Here is a 25,991-nt window from a genome sequence, read left to right as displayed (position 1 = left end):
TATATATATATATATATATATGCTCTCAAACTGTTACGTATGCTAAATTTAGCACCAATGAGGTGTTGGTCTAGTGGTATAAGGTCTCATTAGATTTGCAGGATGACTAAAATGTCAATGGTTCGATCCTTGGAAGCGACAATTGTTGGGAAGAGTCACATACCCCGAAATGGATTAGTTTCTTACCGAAAAGAGGGAGGGGATATCCTTCCAAAAAAGATGCTGAATTTAGTATTAGATTAGTTAAGGACTAGTGATGAATGGAAAAGAATAAAAACATTGTAAGACTAATGAGTGATAGACTTATGTGTTGACAACTACTTTGGGACCATTCTTTTGTCATTGCTACCAAAAATGCTGTCTGATTCTATCTTGGAAGCCTTGTTATGTGTGATCACAAGCTGCATAATTTTGTGATGTTAGAACGTTTTCTCAATGAACACGGTTTATGTTAGGGCATTAATGTGTCAATCGATCTATGTAACTGATTCCACGTAACAGATCACGGTTTGATTCTTGTTGTTTCTGCGTCTTCTCTCATTATTCTCCTTGAACTTGCACAACCTTTTTATGGGAACACAACATCAAAATACAACCAATAGGTTGCACTAGATAAGCAAAAAAACATAGGACATAAAATAGAGGGAACACAAATAAGATCAAGCTATGTGAAATATTCACAAAGCAATTTTGTGGCATGGAGGATCTTATAACTTATGCTTGCATTGCATGTATAGTCATAACTTAACAATGTATTGTTTTGTATTGGTTTTGAGGTGAAAAGTCATATGATTAAAATCATATATTTTGTTATAAGACTAATATTATGTATGTTTTTAAATAGATTTACCAGTTAACAATTAAATTACTTTTCTTTATGTATTTTTTATACCAAGCTTCCTATATGATAATTCTAGTTATATTAAATAATACTATAAATATATAACATAATTAAGTATGTCAATCAACATGCTTTCTAAAAATTAAGTTTGACATCTTAGTTAAATAGGTTTTTTTTTTAAATTAGTTTGATAAATAGCTGTCTTTATCAACAAGTATCGCTCTTAGGAATTAAATATTTTGACTTTTTGATAATCTTAGTAATCTAGCAGATTTTTACACTATTAGACTACTATTTTATTGGTATTTTATCGTGGTTTTAAATACACCAAAAGTAAAACAAAAAATATAAAAGATAGTGTGTCTACACTTTGGACAAAGTTATGTATTATTAAATTGAAAGTGAAGTTGAGTCCTTGAGTGGGTATCCATGAAGATACCATAGATACAACTTGTTGAGAGAAAAAGAAAATGGGTGTCATTCTGAATTAAATATTCAAATGTAAGATTTTGAAGACTTTTTGTGGTTTTAGCTTTTATCGGGTATCCCCTCACCTCTTTCAGTAAGGAATTAATCTTTTTTGGTTCATGTTACCCCTCTCAATAAGTATCGCTCTAAGGAATTGATTCATCGATCTTTGAGATCGAGTGAGACCTTACATCATTAGACCAACGCCTTATATGTTCTAATTGCACTTTGACAACACATTGTCAATTTAAAAACTAACTTTTTAACTTTGTTATACTTCCCTTTTAACCCTTTAATTGTTCTCTTAATTACTTAATTTATTCCTTCAATAAGTTGGAAGTTCAAAATAGAATGAACAATTAGATAAGATTGTCCCTACAAATTAAATGACATGAAATTTTAAATCACAATATGGGACTCTCTTATGTCCTTATCATAAAAAAAATTTGGAAAGTTAAATTTTCAATACAGAGGTTTAGTTCCATATGTTAGGAATATTTAAATTTTCAATACCTATTTATTCAAATGTGAAGTCTCAAATTAAATATACGGGAATAAGTGAAAGAGTTTATAATTAAAAAATGCATATAAAACTACTACATTAAGGTTATGGTTCAAGACTTGTTATCTTATTTATGTTTTTCCGCTCTTTCGATACCCGAGTAACAATAGAACTCCTAGGTGGTTAAAAACTTTCCAATCTAAGTTTAGAAATTGTACACCCGTTAGGGATTTGTGTCCATCTACACTAGTAATAGAACTAATGAGAATGAATAGAAAAATAAAGTGAAAAGAATATAAGGAGGAAATGATAAGGACAAGACAATAGATTCTTCATTTATGTATACTTTACATCCACTCTCATATTATATTCATAAAATAACCCTTTTGCAACAATCGACTTAATACCATAGGGCAACAATGAGAGAGAAAGATTCAACCAATCATATTTATTATGCTTTCATCCAATACCACAATTCTAAACATCTCCGATATGTTTGCGAGTTTTGTTTTGGAGAGAGATGAAAATAAATGATGACTTAGAAAAATATCTCTTTTGTTTGAGAGTTGAGTGGAAAATAATTTTTTTGGAGGTTTTCTAAGTCCTATAAAACACTCTAAATGTTTATTTTTATGGTCTCTCTCATTTGTGATTTTTTAAGAGATAAACATGTCAAATTACATAAACACTCTTACTAAAATTTTATAATTACATTCTTGTTTATTTCTCATTGTTAATCAATATTCTTATCTAAATTTTAAAAAAGAGTGTAAATCAATATTCTTGTTTTTAACATTTCATTATTTTCTGATCTAAATTTCACACTATAAAACAAGTTAGATGTTTAACTTGATTTGCCTTATTTTCTCCTTTTCTTCCTCCCCATCTTTGTCCATTGATCTCTATCTTTATCTTTCCTTTGTAACTTTCAAATACAGCCTTAAAAGTATAAATAAAATTTTCTCTTATCATTGTTGGAGTTAAATTATTTTTTTGTTTAATTAAGTCTCACATTAGGGATAGTCCAATCTTAGACTTCTATAAGTTTTTTACTTACTACATTTGAATGTGAACATCTTATTTTACTAAATGTATCTTCTAAATTTCTTTTTCTAAAAGATGTCAAAACACAACCATATTAAAGATCATCGACTTATTCTTTCTAGAAGGAATTCTTTTGTGAGAATTTATAACACATAAAGAATGGATACTCAATCTCAATTAATATCAATATAAGTTGATATACAAGGAAGTATCTACCGATATCCAAATGTTTGATTTGAGAAACCTCCATCAAAGTGCAACTGTTACCTATAGATACGAGTTGATGCCAACAATATTACCTATGTGAATATACTCACATACAATCAATTTTTTTTTGGTTTTCTACATGTATCATCGCACTGGAGACAATCCTGTCCGAGCCGGGAACATCCACAAGTACGTGAGGCTAACTCTTCCAGCGGACATTTTTTCTTATCCACAAGACTCGAAACTGGGACATTGCTTAAGGGAAATCAAGCATGTACCACTTGAACCAACACCCGTTGTACATACGACCAAATAATAAATGAACAACATGATGTGACAACTCTATTGTTTAGATATAATGAGATGACACTTGTATCCTTCAGAATAAGAACAAAAATAATAAATTGCCTCTTTAAGTACTAGATATGGTTTTGATTCTATTTTTTGTTCGTGATAAAATCGAAAAACAAATGTATTACTTCCTCTAAAAAAAATAAGAATGTTATATCCTCTTATACCATAAAAAGATAATATAAACTTATTATTAATAAACAAAATATTACTTTTTAACCCATGTTATAGGAATATATGATTTTCCAAATAATAAATGCATCATTTTATTATCTTTTATTAGTGGAATATTATCTCTCTAAAATATCAACGCTATTTATTGATCATTCATTACTTAACAATTACTACCTTTCCCGAATTATGCAAGAAAGCATATAATAATAGCATTTAGAATTATCAATTCTATTAGTGTTTTTGCAATACTATATCTTCATGTAACTTATAATCTAAATCAAGTGTAATGTCTATTTATTAACAATATAAAATTTGATACAATATATTATATAACTTTCATCTATATTATTTTTTTATATTAATTATTGATAATTAAACATAAATTATGAATAATATAATGATAGTATATAAAACTCATACATTTTCAATGCATATATTTTTCCTATTATTATTAGATTATTAGATAAAATAAATATAATCATTTTGTAATATATAATACAGTATGAGAGTATAATATCCAATACTCTTAGAGCAAAAAATTATACATTGTTAATAATATATTATTATTATCAATACATCACTCACTATTCATTTGTATTTTTTAAAGAGTCAATAATGATATATAAAATACATAAGAATTCAATACATACATTTTTTCTTACACTTTATGCATGATGATACATATGAGTTTTTGGTAAGACATGTATATGTCTAAGACATAATTTTTTTGCACTATCAATATATTATTTATCATTCATATTAACTTTAGAAAAAACATATTCACCATCAATATAAGTTTTATATATTGTTATTACATTATCCACCATATATTTTTTAATCATTAGTGAATAATGTACTACTATATATAAATTAGAGAGACTCATTTCTTATATCAAATAAGATACATTTTATTAATTATGATTTTTTCGGTATTAACAATGCAGATTATCGAATAAGATATATTCTATTGTTACTATATTATCCACCATATGTTTTTTAATCATTAGCGAATAATATACTACTATATATAAATTAGAGAGACTCATTTCTTATCGAATAAGATACATTCTATTAATTATGATTTTTTGGTATTAACAATGTAGCTTCTCACCATATCGATTCCTTTCGGGTACACAACTGCTCCAAGAAGCAAAGTCCCGAGTCTTAACGATTCGGTACATGAAATCTAACGAGATCTTATATGACTATGCTAATTTAGATAGTGTAACGTTTTCTCATTCTTCACCATTTCTTCTTCTTCTTCTTTCTCCTTCCAAGGAATCAAATCAAAAATTGGATAGATTATATCGCCATGAATCTTCTTCTTCTCAATCCACAACCTTATATCTCTATCACTCTCAACAATTCTCCATTTTCCTCATTCCCCAAACTCTCTTTTTTACGCCGGCGAACCTTTTCTCCTCCCACGGCGTTCGCCACCGTTCAACAATTCGAGATCCCGGAGTTTGATATTCGGAATCCGGCGTTGTCTTCGTCGTACCGGAGTCCGGTGTTGGTGAAACCTAACCAGACGGTGTTGGAGGCACAAGCTCGGGTTTGCACTGGGCCAACACAGACTCGACCACTTGATGAAGAACAAGCCTTTAAGGTGTTTGATACAATTCTCAGATCAGGTTTTTCTTTTTTTCTCTCTCATGGAGTTCAGTTTCAATAACTGATACTTATATTTTGTTGGTTTTGTAATCATTGCCTTTTGTTCCGTATAGAGTAAAGACAGAATATGCTTTGATTCGAACTATATGTATTTCTAAATGTTCATGGAAAAGTGATTTTAAGATACTCTTACCGACCAGACGTTGGTTTAGTGGTGTAAGGCCCTGGATAGGTGTGAAGTTCAAAAGTACGATTCACGTACCCGAAAGAAAGATATTAGTTCCTTATAATATGGGTGAGAGAATACATTGGTTATACCAAAAAAAGATACCCATATCTTTAGGGTTATGTTGAAAAATCACACTTTTATAGAATAAGAATTACTGAGACAAAGGTATGAAGTTATTTTTTTTAGATTAAGTATTTATTTTGTAGTTAGTTCTGCCGGAGTAAATGAAAAAAAGTGTGATTGATTTCGAAATAATATGATCATAAAGCTTCAAATTTTCATTTTCTAAAAAAAATAAAAATAGTGATATCTATAAAAATACTTTTCCTCGTAATTTATTCATGTTTGTCAATTGTGTTACTCTATACTAAACCCAAAACAACCAATTTATTTATTTTTATAAAAAGAAACTATCTTCGTATGAGAAAAAGCTTTCCCTAATATGATGTTAAAGGTTTAAGAATCAAAAGCGTAATTACTAATCCTAAGAGTGTTTTTTTATTTATTTATTGTCTTTAATTTTAGCTCGGGGAGAACTCAAAGATGAAGAAGTTTCTAGAGCGCAACTTGGAGCATTTTTTGCAGGGATGACAATCCGTGCAAATGCTTTTCCTGTAGCAACACAATGGAGCGAAGGGGAAACACGAGCAATGAAGATGTTCTGGCCGCTTCTGGTTAGAGTACTTCCACCTGATGTAATCTTCGTGGCGGACCCTGATGGATCAATGATGGGGGTGGGAAGTTCAATTGGGCCATGTTATGTTGGCAGCTGCACTAGCGAAATGAGATTGGTTGGTGCTCTTAGGGAAGTGTTAGCTGGTGGCCATCTTGGATTTGAGGAAGTCCAAGGTGTGTTAAAAGAAGTTCTTCCCTTCAAAGAGGGAGGTGATCAGTCACAGGGATTAAGTGAGGCGTTGCTTTCAGCATTTTTAATAGGACAACGAATGAACAGGGAAACTGATCGTGAATTAAAAGCATATTGCCTTGCATTTGACGATGAACTTGGTATAGATTTTAACTTTTAGTAGGCAATTGGATTCTGGCCCTTGTTCTGCTACTTTCTAAATGCTCGGTTAGATTCCCTGTAGTTAATTTTTTTCACAAGTTGATTTGCAGGTCCCCCTCCTGTTGCTGATGTTAGATCATTGACTCATTATGGCGAACCTTATGATGGTAACACACGCTTCTTCAGAAGTACATTATTTGTTGCTGCAGTTAGATCGTGCTATGGTGAACCTTGCTTGCTCCATGGTGTAGACTGGATGGCACCTAAGGTTTGTCATCAATTCTTATCTGTATTGAGTGCTTAGGTTGTTTTAGCTGTAGAGTGTAGACTAAGATGCATAATCATCATGCCGACTTTGAAATTCTAATGTCAGAAGTCAGAACTGACTAAATGTGTTATGAAGTTTATTTTATCTGCTTTCATGTATCTGATTCAGAATCAACTTTTACTTTTGGAGTAAACTATTGTTGTTTTTCAGGGGGGTATTACAGAAGAGCAGATGCTGAAGTACATGGGGGCAAACATAAACTTATCTCCTTTTGAGGCCAAGAAACTTCTCGAGGTTTTCTTTGTTTCCTGCAATTGTTGTTATAGTGCCATCATAATATTTTTCTTATTCTTATTTTAGCCACTATATATAATAATAGGTGGAGCCTCTTGCCTCGGGCCACCCTTTTTTGTATATAATAATATCTCTGTGCATTCTTTTTTCCAGGATGATGAAATTGGGTTTGCTTATGTAAGTCAGCGTGAAGCTCGTCCATCTCTGTATGAGAATCTCACCTCATATTATTACTCTAAGCCTTATTTACTTTATAAAGTATCGGGGCTTTTATAGGCAAATGTTTTTTATCAGAAGAAAAAACTTGAAATGTTTTAGTAGAACATGTAAAAAAATTGGAATGTTTTTTTAACATAATTTAGTAGAAATGTTTTGATCTATACAGCAACAACGAAGCCTTAATCCCACTAGGTCGGGTCGGCAAAGTTTTGATGCATCTATTTTGAAATTTTTGAAATTTTCAGAAGGATTATATTTTGTAAAGAAGTCCTATCCTGAATGTTCATCTGCTTGTTGGCATCTTGAATTTCTACTAAATTACTTAACATATGGAATTATAGTCCATATAGTTCCAGTGTCTGAATTTGATTTACTCCCTGAAGTTAAATCCATTAAAAAAATCCTATAGCTCTGCAATAAAGCAAAACGGTCCCTATTAACTTGCAAAACGATCCATATTTGTTGTAGTGTGTTATATATATGTAGAGGAATGGAGTAGGTTAAATATGTTATTTTTTCTGCAGATACTCTCTAACTAAGATAAGGGAGCACATAAAGAAACGCCCTCCGCTAGCAACAACTGAAAAGGTTCAGCGATATGTAAAAGTAAGATTTAGACTTAGTGATCTATTTTTAATTGTCATTGATCTGTCTTAGTTTAGTACAAAGTTTTTATTTTTTAAAACCATCATAATTATCATCATCACAGGATACAAAATATTTGATGTTTAAAGTCATAAGTCAGAACGAATTTTAATTTCATCAGGCAGTACTCTATTTGTTAATTTTAGATGTATCATAAATTATTTGTTAAAGATGAGTAAATGATTTGACTATCATACTATATTTCCTTGATAATGTAGATTATTTATTTGCACATTCTATGCCATACTCACAAGGTAAAAGAATTTTATGTGAATCGAAATTGCTGATTAAATTCTGAAAAGTAACTTAATTATAATTTTATACAAATTTGTGGATTTTTAGAAGCATAATTTTCTACATAACAAGACTTCAAAATCTTCAATGAGTAATAAATATTTCAGTCTATGAAATTATAAAATTTAATCTCATTTGAACTAATTTCTTGTTTGATGTTGAAGATTACCAAAAGGTAGTTCTTAGGAAGCAGTAAGTAAAAATTTCTGGTTGCTCCAAGGAAATAATGGAACCAGGGCAACAATTTCGAAAATAAAAGGAGGAAATAAAATTTTGGTAGAATTATATGAAATCATGTATTTTGGCTTTAAAGCTGAACAGAAGAGACCACAATTAGGTGAAATGGTATTTTTGATGTAAACCAGAAGTAGACTAAACTGTATATCTTTCAACAGGCCACTGGTAAGGAAGCTATTGTTGCTGGATTTTATCATGGAGGATACGAAGAGCCACTGTTAATGCTCATGAAAAGAAGGGGGGTGCATTCTGGTTTGGTAGTGAAGGTTGGGATTTCAATCTGTGTTCATCACAATCTATGAGCTTTTCAGACATCGATTTTACCCCGTATATATACTATTGGTTTATTATAAATTGTTGTTTTCTTCTCTTATTAAAATGGGTCAAACCATCCTAATATAATATACTAATTATATTAAAAGATGTTTGATACCTTAGCTTATGAAGTTTCATGTAACCTTTGATTATGCTCATGTTGTAGGGAGAAGAAGGTGCCCTCTCAATGACTACAAGATTGCGATCAGTTGGCACAACTAGGGGAATTCCTGTGAACTATTGTTCGGGGTTCCGTTCACATGACGTTTCATCCACATCCGAACTTGGTGGTCTGTATTGGTCTGCTTGTTTTTTCCTATTATTTACATCCTTAAATTATTATTTGATTATAATATCTGAGTTTATAGTTTACATTCTTTTTACTTTTGTTTTTCTTGCTAATGTTAATTGCAACATTGCTACTCATGCCAAATTCTGTTAAGTAAACTGAGGATCTTTTCCTACTTCGTTGATTGATATACTTAAAATATTATTTCATATGCAGGAGTGACACGTGAAGGTTTTAGTCTTGAGGTCAATGCTGCAGACTACGGTTTCCAACCCACAGACACACCAAGAACCGATAGATCTGTAAGTTCTCTAGAATTTGTGTTTTAGACTCTTCATGTCCTATTCTCTATCTGGAACTTATTAGAAATATGCCTGCGGTTCACATTCATTTATAATCTCAGATTTTCTATTGTTGTAAGGGTTGCTTGTTCGTAATACAGAGGCATCAAAGCATTAGAGTTTTGCCAGGTTCACCTTATATGGGACAGTTTAAGAAACTTTTTAGTATTAATTATAACAAAGCAATTTGTGGTTGTAAATTAAAGCCATTATGTGGCTAAAGGAGGATCTTAAGGATGGTGATTGAAGAGAGAGAGAGAGAGATGGAGCCGGGGGTGAGAAGATTAAATCAATTAGATAAGTCATGGTGGTCACCTATTAAAAACTTAAAATCCACACTCATGCCTATCCTATTTCGTATGAAGCTCCCGCTTATTCTTATTACATTAGATTATTAGAATAAGAAACCTTAGAACAGCCTTACTGAAATAAATTCCTGAATGATAGTTCAGGTGACTACTCCAGTCTCTAACATCTATTTCTATTATTTGATTTACTAACTCTAATATTCTACATACAATCTTTTAAAAGAAAAACATTTGTTCTAAAAATCTAATATTTGTGCAATATTTCTGAAAATCAAAAGCCAATTCACTTTCTAATACCTGTTTTTCTATCATGTGTTTTTCCTAGACTTCTATTTTATTTCCCAGTCATGCTATGTGGTAGATGAATAGATACCTTTCTGGTCTGTAGTTCTGTTGACCGCATTTCATTACTTAAAATCACAGGCAACATTTACTTTTACTTTCGGTTCAAGCATGTACATTTTCCATTGCATAAAATGTGTGTAACCATTTAAAGCAGTTTATTTTTCGATGCTGTATTGGAATGTCGATGTGTTAAACCATTATGTAATGTAATATCATCACACATAGGGACTAGGGGGCTTTTCATATGTTGCCAGTTTATGTATGATGAAAGCCAAAGTTTTTGACCGGTATGTGTTTTTTCCTTTTGAAACTTCAGGTCTCAAAGAACATTGAATTAGGTTTAGCAGCTCTCTCGGGAGAAAAGGGACCAGCATATGACCGGATTGTTTTGAATGCTGGGATGGTAGATCACTTGCTTAGAGCTGATGGTGCAGAAGACATATCCGTAGCCCTGGATAGAGCCCGAGAAGCCATTGACAGTGGTAATGCTCTGAAACGGCTCGTAAACTATATCAAGGTCTCCCACAAAGTGGATTGAGTAAGTCCCAAGTAGTTGAGCATTGCAAATATGTACAATGTGAGGGATGAAAGAGGAAGGAAAAAACCTCAGATGTTTTATCCCAAATAAGATAATTTACAAACAAACAAAAATTTAGGTGACACTGAAAAATTCATCCTTTTTACCAATGTTGGTTGAGGTTTAGGTTACCTTCTTCAGCATACTTGGAATTTTGGAAACCACAGATACATGTTTGTAAGGACAAATGACACACTAATAGTCAATTTTTTGAAATTTTTGTGCATTGTTTTACATGTTAATTTACCTACATAGTGGAAATGGAACTCATGTAATTTCTTGAACAATGGCATTGCTAATAGAGATTGTTTTTATTTTGTTAGATCATGGTTTGTTGCTTTTATCTTAGTTAAAAGTACAGCATTTGATTTTGATGGCATCTTATGTTCTATTGAATAAAGCATGATATTTTTTCACATAAGCTCTATTGATTACCAAATTTGTATATTTTTAGACTCATTTTTAAATGCTTTGTTAATGAATATTATTTATGATAGAGCATGATGACGTTGTTCGAACTATGTAGTCGACCCCATCTAGTGAGATAAAGGTTTTGTTGTTTTTTTAGTATTACCAATGATATTATCTTACCTTATATGTAAGGAACTAATCCCTTTCGGGATGTATGATTGTCTCTCCCAAGAATTAAACATCTAACCTTTTGATCTTTCTAGGAATCTAGCATAACCTTACGCTACTACACTAACACTTTGTTGGTATAAAGGCGTGGCGATTGTTGTTGGACTAAGTATACCTTTGGTGCAAAAAAATAAAAATTGCATCATCTATTTGGCTAGCAAGGACAATGGTTAATGAATCCTAAAAAATAGTCATAATTGTGAAATTATAAAGTCAGTTTCTTAATCTATCAAACCCATTACTATTCACCAAAACTATAATCTTTTAAGATTCTTTAATTATTGCATTGGACAATGTTTACAAAAGTGTTCAGTCATTTACACTTGGAATATTTTGATTTCCTGGTTGCAGGTTCAGCAATTTTCACGGGTACCCCTTATCCACCCATTTTTTGTCTCCTTCTATTTGTCTTATATATACTTTTTTATAATTTAATCTTCATTGCTAATGTCAAGAATTTACACACCCATAGTGTTGGTTCAAGTGATACATGTTTAATTCTTCTTAAGTAATGTCTCGGGTTTGAGTCTTGTGGATAAAAAAATATCCGCTGAGAAAGTTAGTCTCACATACCTGTGGACGTTCCCAGCTTGAACATGATTGTCTCTGATACGAGGATAGAAAATCAAAAAAAATGTCTAAGAATTTCCTTGCTTTTTCTCTCTCTCTCTCTTTCATTCAGTTTCAAAGTTTTATTCTTTTGCACCCTCTCTAACTTTTTCAGATCTTCACTAAATCTCTTTCATTTAACCAACCATATAAACCAAAACCCTGTTTCTTCTCTACTTCCTTAGAACAACTTTGATCTCTTTATCTCACACTTTCTTCCCCTACTCTTTTCATCACTCAATACACTTTCCCTTCAGATTCATCTGAATAGGAAACAAAAAAGTTATAGTATCATCTTTTATTTATTCCCTTATCCATCTACCTTATTGTATTATATACACACTTGCATATAAACATTGAAACAGCTTTTTTAGTGTGTGATCCAGTATGGGATTGTCTGAAGTAGCAGAGGGAAGTTTTGAATCAGCAGATAGTAAAAAATGGGTCATAGCCGGAATTGGTTTACGAGCGGCATTGAAGCCGATATATACGATCCCTTTCGAGAAGAAGAAGAAGTTGAAGAAGAAGAAGAAGGAGCGAGAAGAAGAAGAAGAAGAAAGCGAGTACATTTGTACAACGCCAACTAGTTTGAAATCGAGGATTCCGACGATGTTGTCGTGCCCACCTGCTCCGATGAAGCGAAAATCTTCGGGGAAGTGTGATTATCGGGGTGTCGTTAAAGAGTTGTTCACAGCTACGCCACACGACTTAGAAACCGTGTTTATGCAGCGTGTTAAACAAAAATGATATTTGTACAACTTATAACGACAACTTTTGGCTTTATAAGACAGAATGTTGATGAAAGGGCTAATTGATCATAGAGACATCAAGATGAAGATGTTGAAAAAGAAAAGAGTAGAATTTGGTTCTGTTGTGTACTTAGTTTTCTTTAGCTTAACGATATGTTTGCGAGTTGGATTTCGAAGGGGAAGGAAGGGAAAGAGAAGACTTGTGAGTCATCTCACAAATATATTTCATGGGCTCTCAAACTTTTTATTTTCTTTCCTTCATCTCCAAAATCCAACTCGCAAACGAAGTTTTATCTATTTTCTTTCAGTAGTAGCTGGAGCTTCAGGAGTTTATAGATTAGGTCTACTTTGTATAGAGAAATCAGAAATGTAATATAAATAAAATGACACCTTAGCTTGCATGCTTTAATCCCTTAATCTTCTTTTCTACAGTTTTTGTTTTGTTTTGTTTTATGTCATGAATCTCTTCATGAGACTTGAATGAGCAATGAAACACTTGCACATTGTTTAACAATGTAAAAATACAACAAAGTCCTTGTTATGATTGACACAACAAGTATTCAATGTGGTAGAACTTAATGTGTTTCTGCTTCTTTTGATATGGTTAAAATAAAATATTTTGTTTAAAATCTATGAATTAACTGTGTAAAGTTTTTTAAATTGTTAGTACATCATGCACCATTAATTTATAATTCTTTTGTTTGAAAGCCAATACTAACCAACATATGAACGACAGAGATTTACTGACAATGTAAAAAACACTACACTGTCGATGTATATATATTAAATCGTTTAATTATTTACAATTCAAAGGATAATTTTTTGTGATGGGTATATTTTTTAGTTGACTAGGTTGTTTTTTATTTAATACTCTTTACTATAGTGTTAAAATTATGTAAGGGCACGCCCTAAGCTTATAGATACAACTTTCTATCTTAAACACACTTTTCAAATCTATCAAATATTGAAGAATTCAAATTTTTATCTTCAATTTCCAACATTATTTCTTAACTAGTGCTACCCAATTATGGAGATGCACTACCATGAATTCTATGGAAATGTTTGATAGATCATTTAAGTGTGAACAATCCTAAACCCCAAATAGAAATTCTATGGAAATGTTTGATAGAATTTTATCGAATGGAGTGCAGGAGGTTGTGGGCTCGAGTCCCACCATCAACAAAAAATGGGAGTTATAGGGGTGGTTTGATGATAGGGCGTAGGAGGTTGAGGGTAGAGTTTTACCCACAACAAAATATTAACATAATAACAACTAACGTACTAATAATTACCAATAAAAAAAAAGTATGAACCAAATATAAGATATGGATTCTATCATCTTCATCATAGGTAAAGAACATAAAAGAAACATGACATATGCAACCTAGCTATGTGTGACTATTGATGAACAAGCTCAAGAATGGGAAATTTAAAGTCAAAGTCTAAGATGCCAATAATTTAAGAGTATAATATCTATGTACTAATAGTAAAGATTTATACATAATCAGTGTGTCGTTTATCATTTATTTGATTATTTTTTCTGAAAAATCAATGATAATTAAAAGTAAATCGTGAATAATACAATATCAATTAAAAAATTTACACTATCAATATGTACACATTTTGTAGTTTAATTGGCAAATGCAAAGTATGAAGACATTCAAAAGAGGTAGGCTGAAGCTGCACGGCTACTCCTCATTGTTCATTGGCCCACATAATAAGTCCTTATCCATATGCCCCCATTTACCTTTAACAAAAAGTTGTGAACTTATACTTATTTATCATGTTTTTTTTAACGTTACCAATTTGGTTCCTTAAAAATTGAAAATCCTAAAATGATCGTTAAAAAAATCAAATATAAGTCAAATTAGTTATTTTGAGCATGTTTTATAACACGCGATAAAAACTAATTTGACTATAAAAAAAAGACTAATTTGAGACACATTTGAAATTATTTGAAACCATTTTGAATTTTTCAAATTTTGTGGGACCAAACTGATAAGATTGAAAAATACGAGAGACTGAAATGAGTATTTACTTTATATTTTATTGATGTGAAAATAATAGTAAAAAATATATGATTGTAGGTGAAAGTTTATATCATAGATAACCTATTGAACTATAATGTTTGGGAAAATAAACCATACACAATTAGCTTGTTAAAAGACTTAAAATGATATATAATACTATATTGATATAACTTATCATTTGAAAAAAAGTTTAAGGGTATTATTATTTAATAATTATTAACAATTCACCAAATAACTTAACATTGCCATTTTATTTATTTTTTATAGTATAGAAACTTATTGAAGGAGTTGATTAATTATAATTTTTCAAATACATTATAAAATGTGTAAGCATGCATACCCTTAAAGTTTAAAACTTAGGATCATATTACTCGGTTAGTGAATATAAAAATGCCTCGTATATGAAATCAAATATTATTATTTTATACAGGGTAGATGAGTATGTAGTTATGCATAGCATTATTAATATTCTACCTGTTATTATGTAGCATGTATAATAGTTTATTAATTAAACTATATGTCAATTAAGTTATATATTTTATAATAAATATAATAAATTATAAATATAAATATTATTATTTATTTAATTATTTAAATTATTTACTAAAAATACAAGATTTAATGTTCTTAATTTTTATGCCATTTATAAAAAAATTGAAATATTTTCATGGACAACCAACTTTTAACTGGTATGTACAATATAGTTTAACCAATTTTAACAAGTTTAATTACTTATCTGAAATCAATATCTTATTATATCAATATAAGGACTTATTGATTGACTTACTGATATTATATCTTTTATACGATATCTTATTAAAATGAATGGTTTAAATTCTATGTGTATTGATATAAATTTTGATTATTAACCAATAGTGGTGTTAGTTCAAGTGGTATATATTTGTTTCTCCTTAAACAAATTCTCGAGTTCGAGTCTTGTGAATGATAAAAATACTTGTTAAGATAGTTAGTCTCATATACCCGTCGAGAATAAAAAATTATATATAAATTTTGATTATTAAATATAGAAGTATGCATTACCTATCTCTCTACCCCACCCACCCCAAGTTTGTATTTAAAGTGTAAAGGTTCCCTATTATGCTTTAGTGGGATTAGGTCATTGATTCCTATTGGAGGGAATATTAGAATCCTATGCAAGTTAAATGGAATTATTTTCTTTTAATATTTCTAAAGCTAAGTTCATAGGGCCAATAATTGAGAATGAAGATACCATGTCTTATTTGTCATTATCCATTCATGTCCCACCAATAATATCATGTCAAGTCCATTATAAAAATCCATGGAATGATCATTTTTTTAATAAAATATGAGCATGAAATTGAATAATTATAATGGTTTGTGTTTTATCCTCTTTGAAAGATCAAATTGAAAGAACAATTCCATAAAAATAAAAGTTGTAATTTGCATCCCTCATAACAAAATGATAAAGGTTTCATTTTCAGGCCTATTATAAATTAGAGTAAATATCTATTTTTTGTCCCTCAAAATTTTTATGTATACAAATTTAATACCTAAAAAATAAAATAAAAATTCAAAAATATCAAATATGGTCAAATTAATTATTTTTAATATATCTTACAACACATAATAAGAATTATTTTCATGTATCAAATTATTACACACAAAAAATTATAAGAATTAAAATGAATATTTATTCCACATAATTTACCTCTATAGTATTGATCCAGTACTAAATGAAGAAGGGTTTTGTTGTGGTGATTTTGGGTTGGGAAGTATGAGAAGGCCATGGTGGAATAAAAGTAAGATAAAAAAATATTATCATTGTATCATCTTCTATTCATTTTTGATTACTTTTAACTTTTAAATAAAAGTAATACAAATAGATGATAAATAATATATCGACTGTGTATAAATCTTCCGTGCATAAATTTTATAATCTAAAAGTAATGGGTTGAATTATTATCTATTGTAAGGACATGCAAATAGGAAAGAGGACCCTCATTCCATTATTGCTTCGACATCATCATAACAATATTAAATTAATAATTAACTCATTCTTATCCTCTTTCTCTCATTCTTATACTACCTACTATTATTAAAATAATTTAAATTACACTAACATTCATTATCATAAAAATCAGATTATAATGAGTTATTCAACCGAAAAACTGATGAATCAACCTTTATTATATTAGTAATGCAATCATATGACATAAAATCAGTCAAAAAAACATAATAAAAAATTGTTATATTAGTATATAGTTTAATTAGTGAATCACCGATTAAAACAATTTATTTATATTTCAGTACCTTATCCAAATTGTGAATATATAAAATATAGTACTTGAGTATGGATTGTGACATGTGACAATTTTTTTCAATGATTATGATTTAATTTTTTTAATTAAAAAAATTGTTTCTCTTCTTAATTCAATACTTGGGAAGAGTGGCACTTTTAAAAAAGATAAATACTTTGAATAATTTCAATAAAACAAAATATAATTGTAGTTTAAAAAGTGGAATGTTAAAGGTGACCATAGAAAAAGTACACTACTTTGGTGAATTCAAAAACTTCTCTATGGATTAGAGGTGGAATCAAGGGAATATCATTCATCCTAATCTTCATTGTTTTTACTTTTAAAGATAGAAATATAGACTATATAATAAAAGTGTTATATCATATTATTTTTTTACCAACAAAGTGTTAGTTTAATAATGTAAGATCTCACTAGATTTATGGGATAACCAAAATGTCAAGTGTTTAATTCTTTGGAGCGACATTTATTGGAAGAAACAAACACACATCCGAAAGTGATTAGTTCTTTACCTAAAGGATGAGAAAATAATTTTGATAGTACAAAAAAACATCATATTACTTTTTCATCTTTTTAATTTTTTTTATGTACTTCATTAAACATCACAAACAATTCCAAGTCAATTACATCATAGAGTAACCATAAATAATGCCAAGTCAAGTACTCTATTCATAAACAAGGAATTCAAATTCAAATTATGGCTAAACATAGAGTAACCATTAACAATTCCAAGTTAATTACATCATATTATATTTTCAGGTACTATCAATGTATTCTCTCACCCTCTCATCCTATGATAAGGAATTAATCAATTTTGGAGTGTATAATTATCCCTTCTAACAAATGTCACTCCCAAGAATCGAACATTTAATATTTCGATTATCCTGAAAATCTACCGATCTCTTTCATTAGATATTGTTACCATAGAAACTTTAATTTACTAATGTTTTTCCACTTCACTTAGCATCCGGTTAGCTCTAGGGTGAACAAATAATTTAATATGGACTGCCTTAAAGGTATTATTTAAACAATAGTGTTTAAGATTTTTTTTATCTGATCTATTTTTAGTGTCAAAAAATTTTGTTTTAAGTTTTCACATAAAATATAGTAGAGGAAATTACATTGACACCCCTGAGTTTTAATGAAATTACACAAACTACCCCTCACTTTTTTACATTTACACAGATCTCCCTAATTTTTATACTTTTATTACACTGATCACCCATGCATAAGAAATAAGTGTAATCTTTTAAACAAAAAATGTGATAAATACAATTAAGTTAATTAAAACATGATATATTGTGTAGATAAGTCTAAATATAGAAATATTATATTGGGGATCTAAATTTTAATTTCTTAATGACCTTTTGGTGTGTGGAAATACAACTATAGTGAAGAGTTATCATATATAGAAGAATTATCATTTGAATTCTACAAACATCATAGTACATGCAAATCAATCTAAGCAACTTCTTCAATCTTTGATTATTTAACAAGAGTGGTATTTTTTTATTATTATTAAGATTGAAACAATAGTAATTGAAGCTTTTGGTGATGGTTTCAAAGCTTGGCAATGAAGCCATTCTGAATAATAGGTTTGTTGTGATGAATACTATTCTCTTTCTCATCCAACTCACTTGTGCTTGGAGGAACATCTACTGCTGGTGAACAATTGAAAAACCCATGTGGCTGCATCATTTTCATACAAAAAATATAGCATCATTTCTATCGTAATAGGTACATAATTTTCGACATTAAGGTAATGATGATGAATGGAATACCATAAGCATAAAGCCGATGCGATCGACTGGCATGATTGGCCAGTCTTCCAGTCGAGGAATGTGTGTCACTCCGAACACGTACCTGAAAAACATTTTGATGCAAAGAGTCCAAATCATTAGAATCATCCATCGTATTAAGGAACCCAACAACCTCAGTTACTTAATGGAAAAGTAACTAACCAAAGAACTATGTCAGCTTCTTCCAGTGGTCGATTTTGCTTGACCCAAGTAGCCAAACCCTCCCCGGCACGCGGGTTTTGATTAGGGAACTCTCCTCCGGGATACATTTCGTCATGAGCATATGCAGTAACCCAAAGATTGTGCTTTAAGAAAGCCGCTCTTCTCAGAAACTTGGCCTCTGAACCGGCAAACGGTAAACAGTTTGAGCCAGGTACAAGCTTGAAACCTGTTAGATGCCCAGTTCGGTTCACCGTCCTAGTGTTCCTAACCTAAAACAGAATGTTTCGTAAAAAAGTTAATAATCCTAATGATAAACAATGAATATGCATGGAGGAAACATGTAAATTGGAAAATTATAAATCGAAGAAAGTATTCCGTTTAAGATAAAAGTGGCAGAACTTACGATCCAATGACGAGCCGATGAAGAATCACAATCACGCATTGCTTCCAATTCTGATTTAAGCAGCTTTTCCTCAGCATAAAATGCATTGTTGTGAACATTATTATTTCCTGGCTCTTCAACTTTAACATTCATCTCAACAACCTGGGAGCAGGAAGATATTGGCTTTATACTCGGTCAACATTTTTTTAATGTAAATCTTTGTCATTGTTTATGAATATAATAACAAGGATTTTTCTAACTTTGTGGTTTATGAGTAAGATTTGTATATCAAAAAGGAATCATTGATCGAACTACTAGTCAAAATGGGTTGCGGTAATGTCAAAGACTCAAAGATCATAGTAGTTGTTAGTTAAAACACATTATGAGAATAGAAACTAATATGCAGTCCAATGATTCAAATTGCAGACTGCATCACGTGATACGGTCGCAATATTGCGGTTGCAATGTGATGCTGAATCACAATGATATGGCCACAACGCAACCACATCGGACTGCATTTGGGCTGCACCGGACCACATCAAGCAGCAACCAACCGCATCAAATTCAAAATATTTTTGTAATCACAAAATAATTCACACTGCAATGGCTGCAATCCGCATTGCAACAACCGCATTAACCGTGATCGCAATAACCACAACCGTAACCGCAACTATAATATCATTATTATTTTATAAGATTTGGGTGAAACAGAGAACCCTGGCATTGAAGACCCTGCATTTTAAAATAAAATTGTGTATTGACCTGATTAAACGCTTCACCGGGCTTGCAATCAACTGCCATGTCCATACGAGCAACAAAGAAGTGTTGGTGGACAGGCGCATACAATCCAGGTGCAATAGTTGTGCCATATTTTCGAGTTTCACCAGGTTGCAATGCTCCTAAGCTGAGAACTCCTGTGAGTTTGACCTCAGCTTCTATTTTTCCATCCTGTGAAAGGGACACACAAATACAGAATTACAGAGATAACCAACTAGTATTCGCCGTTCTCTTAATCCACAGTTAAGTTGAAATCACTTCACCAATCAGATTAAAAGAAAAAAACAAACTTACGGCGAAGTTTAAACATTTATGACCACTAAGAAAACATAACCAAATCCCAAGGAGAGAAACCATAAATCTCATAATCATACAGTTAAGTTGAAATAATGGAAATGGAATGTCTCCACATAACAATTTGATCATGCAAGCAATGCTAGTAATCTCGGAAATATCGTATGGCCGTTCTCTTGATACATCAGTAGGCCTCAAAACCACATTGATGGTTCTACCAATTTCATTAGACAGACTCACAGGTGTATGCATGGACATTAACTTGCCTGATAAAAGTGCCAGAAAAATCCATACTCATAGTTAGCTACAGTACATATAAAAGACACTGTTAGTCTTCTAGACCGTCGAACTTCGGCCAAACCTGTTCTCCAATCTTGATGCTTCCATAAAATTCCATGATCTTCTTCATGCAAGCAAACACAATTCTCAATTGTTTCAACACCTCCATAAAAGTTTGTGAAGTGCGCATCAAAGTACTTGATGTAGCCTAAACAATCACATCCCTGCAATAATGACATCATATAAAACAAGTACAATTTCGTCTACATCGAAGAAAGAGAACAAATCAAGATACTATATTGAAGTCTAAACAAATAATGCCTACCTTCTTGAGAGAATGAGCATTTTTACCAAGGCCATCTTCGCCAGCATCAAAAGCATTTTTCCTATAGTGAGGATCATTCGGATCTCCATAAGGTACCACCATCTCAACAAAACTCAGTCTGTGGGCCACTGGCCTTCGACCTCGACTTCCATCAATATAGGCTACTGAATAAATAACCAAACCCTCCCTAGGAGTGAATCCAATACGAAAGTTCCACTGCAAAATGGGCAATTTGTTTCAGAAGTTCTCCACATGGACATATGAATTAGTTTCGGAAAAGAAGTGGACAAACAATCACCTTCTGCCATTGAATGAAGTGCCCATTGACACGAAAACTTGGACCTTCAGGCTGAATAATTTGTAAAGGTTTCACATCACTTCGGTCAACTCCTCCTCGGGTTTCGGCAGAGGTGTAATTCCTTAGTGGATCAGCTGGCGGAAGGGGTACAAGTCTACGGTCTTCAAACTCAAGAACAACCATATTTTGCATATCAACAAGAACATGGATTCCTTCAACTGGACGAGCATAGCCATTTTCCAAAGGGCAGTCACTCTCAGTCCTACAAAAGATTAGTGGTTTAGCAAGTCTTCGGCTAGGAGAATCAGCTTCACTGTGATATCCAGCACACCTGTAGATTTCAGAAACAAAAGTATTAAGACATAACCGAAATAAGTTCTCATAAAATGTCAATGAAATCATCTTGGGCCGGTAACTAACCAGGGATCTACCATCACAAGATCCATATCCTCAATTCCTCTCTTCTTCATTGCTTCTCGAAATGGAGGGAAGTCCTTCACAACAGCTTCACATTCAGCATACTCCACAGCATCCTATAATTGTAAAGTGGATAGAAAAAACAATGTTGATTTTAAATTTACGGAAATAAGGACTACAAGGTCAGTGTACTAGTTGCTGTAATTAACAGTTATCACAACTGGAATAGTTCTCAACATGCTTATTTGACCACATCCATGAGCTAAAGAAACCACTTTGGATATGTTAATCAGAATGACGGTAAATCGTATTAGGGCTTCAATATGAGAATTAGGATTTTATTGGTAATAAGGGTTTTACAATTTGTGAATTAGAATTTTATCCTTTTTCAGAAGGGGATATGTTATGCAGAAGGGGATTACTTCAGTTCTAGAAATTAATTTTTGTAGAGACCAATGAACACCTTTTTTTTGTAAATTGACGATGTTCTTGCTCGGTTATCATCTTAACAATTTTCATAAATGTTCGTATAACTTCCATGTTTAAGTTAGTAGAAGGGCAAATAAAGGTAAATGGTGTAATTTTCCCTTGAATAGTGTATACACAAAATCTGAGGGAATCTTAAGTAAAGTCCATATGCATTTTCTTTTTGGATTTGCCAATATCTTTTAATATTTAATGGAAATATAATATAAATACAAAACATAATTGTAACAACAACTTCTTAGGATTAAAAAAGAACAATCAGTATAGATGGTGATTCCAATTCTCTAATCCTTCAATGCAAGTATTGTGAAAGCCATTTAATTTCCGGAAGGTAAATAAACTCAAATCATAAATTAATGTCAAATCATAGTTACATGTAAGCGGTTCACTTGGGTACGTGGTTCGTCACTTTTTTCATTAAGTTTATGAGACCTTTATGACAAACCCGGTACATAGTACACGGTACGGTGAATTCGGTACAGAGTATGTAAGTTAAATGAGAGAATTATGTAACTATGTGTAAGACTAAAATAGATAAGGATTGGCAAGGACAAATCAGTACAGGAGACGAATCCAATTATTTAATTCATGGTAAACAAGTTCAGCCGAAAAAGTAATGCAAAACTAAAATAGCTTATGCCAATGGCTTGTTAATATAGATAACGGTTTATTTGTGCAGTGTATGACTTCCATCCTTTAAGCTCTTCATGCAAGCATTACCAAAGCTATTAAAATTCTGAAGGCCAAGTTACAAATTGCACATAAAAAAATTGGAAAAGTAAAAGGTTAAATAATTTAGTTATCAATTAGCATGTAGATAAAGAAGATTCGGCAATTCTTAATAAAGCACCATCTTAAGGAGGAACACAAATTAATAGTATGTATGTAGTATGTACCATTGGAGGCTGAACATCGGGAACAACTTTAGAAGAAATGACTTTGCCTCTATGGTGTCCACCTCGAGTTGCAGCATGAACTTCTGAGAGTTCAACAATCCATATGCTTGTCTCATTTGACCCTTTATTGTAAACAATGAGTCTTGCTTTTCTCGGAGGAAGTTTAGATGGAATCACAGGCCCACCTTTTGTCCTCGGAAGCAGTGATGGCTGGAAAGGAGGGAAGAAGTATGCATCGGCTAATGCAACAACTTGCTTATCCGGTTCTATCAATGCTACTTCAACAAAGCGCATGCTATCCCTCACCTAAAAAGATAATCAAGGAACTTCATCAATAAGTAAACACTATCATATAGAGAGATCATGACCTAATATGGCTTGTGTTTTACCATTACGTGGAAGTAAACTCGGGCAATATCAACTGAAAAAAGACGTGCAATGTACCTCAGGTGTTGCGCCGGCTGCCCTAACAGTCGCTACAGCTACTGATATTTCAGCAGCAGAAAGTGGATCCAAAGGGTGGCAGGTTTGAGCTCTCACCATGACAGTGATACCTATGTCAAAGGAAACAAATTTTAGTTTTGATAAAAGAGAAAATTCATAAAAAAGGATTAAGACACATTAAACTATCGGGAGAATAAGGAATCCTCCAAAAAACATAGGATAAGAACAACAACGAAAAAATCCAAAAAAAATAGCCAATAGCATAACACAGCATGAAGAAGCTAAAAACTTAATTTTATCCCTTATCAAAATTGGGGGATAAAAGAAACACCCTTAAAAAAATACGATATGAGTGTTCCTCTGCAGCCAGATAGATTCATTAAGGGTTTGTTTGCAAGTTGAATCTTGGAGAGAAAGGAAAGGAAATGGAAGACTTGAGAGCCATGAAATACACTTGTAAAATGACTCTAAAACATTCCTTTTATCTTCTTTCAACTCCAAAATTCAACTCTCAAACAGACCCTAAAGAACCGCATAAAGTGAAGATTTCCTTAGAAGGTTTCAAATTGAGAACGAATATTAATATGATGATCTTCATAGAATTAATTATCTCCACAATGTGAAAATCTTTCTTTATGCAATTAAAACCAAAAAAATGGCAATGGATTCTACTCTGCAAGGATAACAACTAGAGACTTCTAATTATCTCACCACAAAGTATATGATGGAGTTAAACAACAACAAAAACAACAAAAGTAAACAAAATTCATAAAGGCAAAAAAATTCAAGATCCAAAATAAGAGAACATGTAGTGTATATTTTTTTTGGTATAACCAATGTTATCCCATGAGTAAGGAACAATGGGTAGCTGCCCTTCCCAAAAAAATATTGCTCTGAGGAATCGAAACTTTGACCTGTTGGCCCATCAAAGTATTTAATGAGGTCTCACACTATTTGACCAAAGGCTGGTTGGTATGTAGTGTATATTTACTCTAGAATCGAACCTTTGACTTTTTAGTCTATATGGGTATCCACTGAAGTCTTACACCACCAGACCAAGACATTGCCGCTAAAAGTAGTGTATATTTACTCTTTGAGAACAAAGTATCTCCTTACGGCAGGACATAATTTATCTCCTTAAATTTGCTCGTTATTAAAGGAGATAAGTTATCTCCCGATAATTAAGGAGATAGTTTATTCATCACAATCAAGATGAAGAATTGAAGCTCCAAAATCAAGACATAAAACTATACTAAAAATCAAGCTTTTTTCCCAACCACATAGATCATAATATTCCATCATAAATAACACTACCCAGATCATAAAACAAGATAAAGAAATAACCTTTGGCAGAAGGGGTTTTGGGAGGAGGATCGGAGCGGGAATCAACGGCGGAGATGAAGGCGGAGATGGGAGGAGAAGAAGGCGTTGTTGGGTTGTTGTTAATAACTCCGGGGGAACAACAAGGCGTCGTTTTTTTCTGAGTTGAGGCCATTGTAAAGGATTAGCAAACTCACCGCAGTAAAAAATCCAACTGTAGTGTTCCACTGACATACAGGATGAAGAATGAAAGTCACCACCACTCTCCACCGCCGCCGCCGCCACCGCCACAACCACAAAAAACTGATACTCACGGCCGAGAGAGAGAAAGTTGGTGAGTGAGTTAATTCAGAAGATACATGTAAGTAGATATATAGCTACTTTTACAACTAATTTTCTGTTCTTTAAGTTTCATTATATTTCATTTGAGTCCTATAACCAAGGAGTTTATCATCGAGTTTAAACTCGGGTCCACATCGGTTGTCTCACTCCTTCGTGTCAGTTCATATATTAATGTAGTAGGAGATATGAAATGTTAGAAAAATATTTAATATTTACAATTTTAACTTAAATAATTATTTTTAACTAATTACGAGCAATGATATATGTAGTGATACAAAAAGTGGGATACTATATATGATCCCTTTAAGGCCCACTGAATTATGTGATAGATCAAAAGATCAATTCTTCAATGAACGAGATTTGTTAAGAAAAACAATCACATACCATAAAATGAATTAATTATGCACAAAAAAAAAATGAATCAAACTGGTAGCAAAAAATTTAAAGAATAGTCATATTAGTTTGTTTTATCATATTTATGACTAATTTTTTTTACTACTAAATATATTTTTCACATTTTTTGGGAAGGAATTAATCTTTTTTAGGGTTCGTAATTACCCTTCATTACAAATGTTACCCTCAAAATTTGAACATTCGACCTTGGGAGTTCAGTGAGGCCTTATACAACTAGATAAATGCCTTATTGATTTTTAGTACTAATTTTAGGACATTCTAATCATTATCAATAACTATTTTAACTTATATTTAATGAATTTAGATTAAAATTATTTTTTAAATTAGTAGATGTTAAAATTTTGAAGAAAAATAGACATTTACTCTTAAGTAAATTTAATATTCTTTAGATGTTGATTTTTTTTCTCTAAAAAATGGGATAAAGTAGTAGAGAGAGATGTATCTCCCTTTAAAAGTGGGGAGTA

The 25,991-nt window shown here is 31.7% G+C and overlaps 3 protein-coding genes across 3 annotated transcripts; 2 read left to right on the top strand and 1 right to left on the bottom strand.

Moving 5' to 3' along the window:
* LOC109344949 (anthranilate phosphoribosyltransferase) lies at window positions 4,794–10,889 on the top strand. The gene is made up of 10 exons (XM_019583673.1): window positions 4,794–5,221; window positions 5,956–6,435; window positions 6,547–6,704; window positions 6,915–6,998; window positions 7,152–7,204; window positions 7,742–7,823; window positions 8,552–8,659; window positions 8,875–8,998; window positions 9,214–9,299; window positions 10,308–10,889. The coding sequence occupies exons 1-10, from the start codon at window positions 4,900–4,902 to the stop codon at window positions 10,527–10,529; spliced, it is 1,719 nt and encodes a 572-aa protein (XP_019439218.1). The 5' UTR covers window positions 4,794–4,899; the 3' UTR covers window positions 10,530–10,889.
* Window positions 11,856–12,639, top strand: LOC109344948. Its single transcript, XM_019583672.1, has one exon. The coding sequence runs from the start codon at window positions 12,204–12,206 to the stop codon at window positions 12,561–12,563; it is 360 nt and encodes a 119-aa protein (XP_019439217.1). The 5' UTR covers window positions 11,856–12,203; the 3' UTR covers window positions 12,564–12,639.
* Window positions 18,408–25,136, bottom strand: LOC109344947 (primary amine oxidase-like). The gene is made up of 12 exons (XM_019583671.1): window positions 24,796–25,136; window positions 23,452–23,561; window positions 23,008–23,313; window positions 21,629–21,741; window positions 21,209–21,539; window positions 20,911–21,126; window positions 20,573–20,809; window positions 19,998–20,183; window positions 19,257–19,397; window positions 18,854–19,122; window positions 18,674–18,755; window positions 18,408–18,581 (listed from the first exon to the last, which is right to left on the bottom strand). The coding sequence occupies exons 1-12, from the start codon at window positions 24,944–24,946 to the stop codon at window positions 18,453–18,455; spliced, it is 2,271 nt and encodes a 756-aa protein (XP_019439216.1). The 5' UTR covers window positions 24,947–25,136; the 3' UTR covers window positions 18,408–18,452.

Source organism: Lupinus angustifolius, chromosome LG04 (genome assembly GCF_001865875.1).
Source record: "Lupinus angustifolius cultivar Tanjil chromosome LG04, LupAngTanjil_v1.0, whole genome shotgun sequence".
Lineage (NCBI taxonomy): Eukaryota > Viridiplantae > Streptophyta > Magnoliopsida > Fabales > Fabaceae > Lupinus > Lupinus angustifolius.
This window is presented reverse-complemented; position numbering and strand designations above follow the sequence as displayed.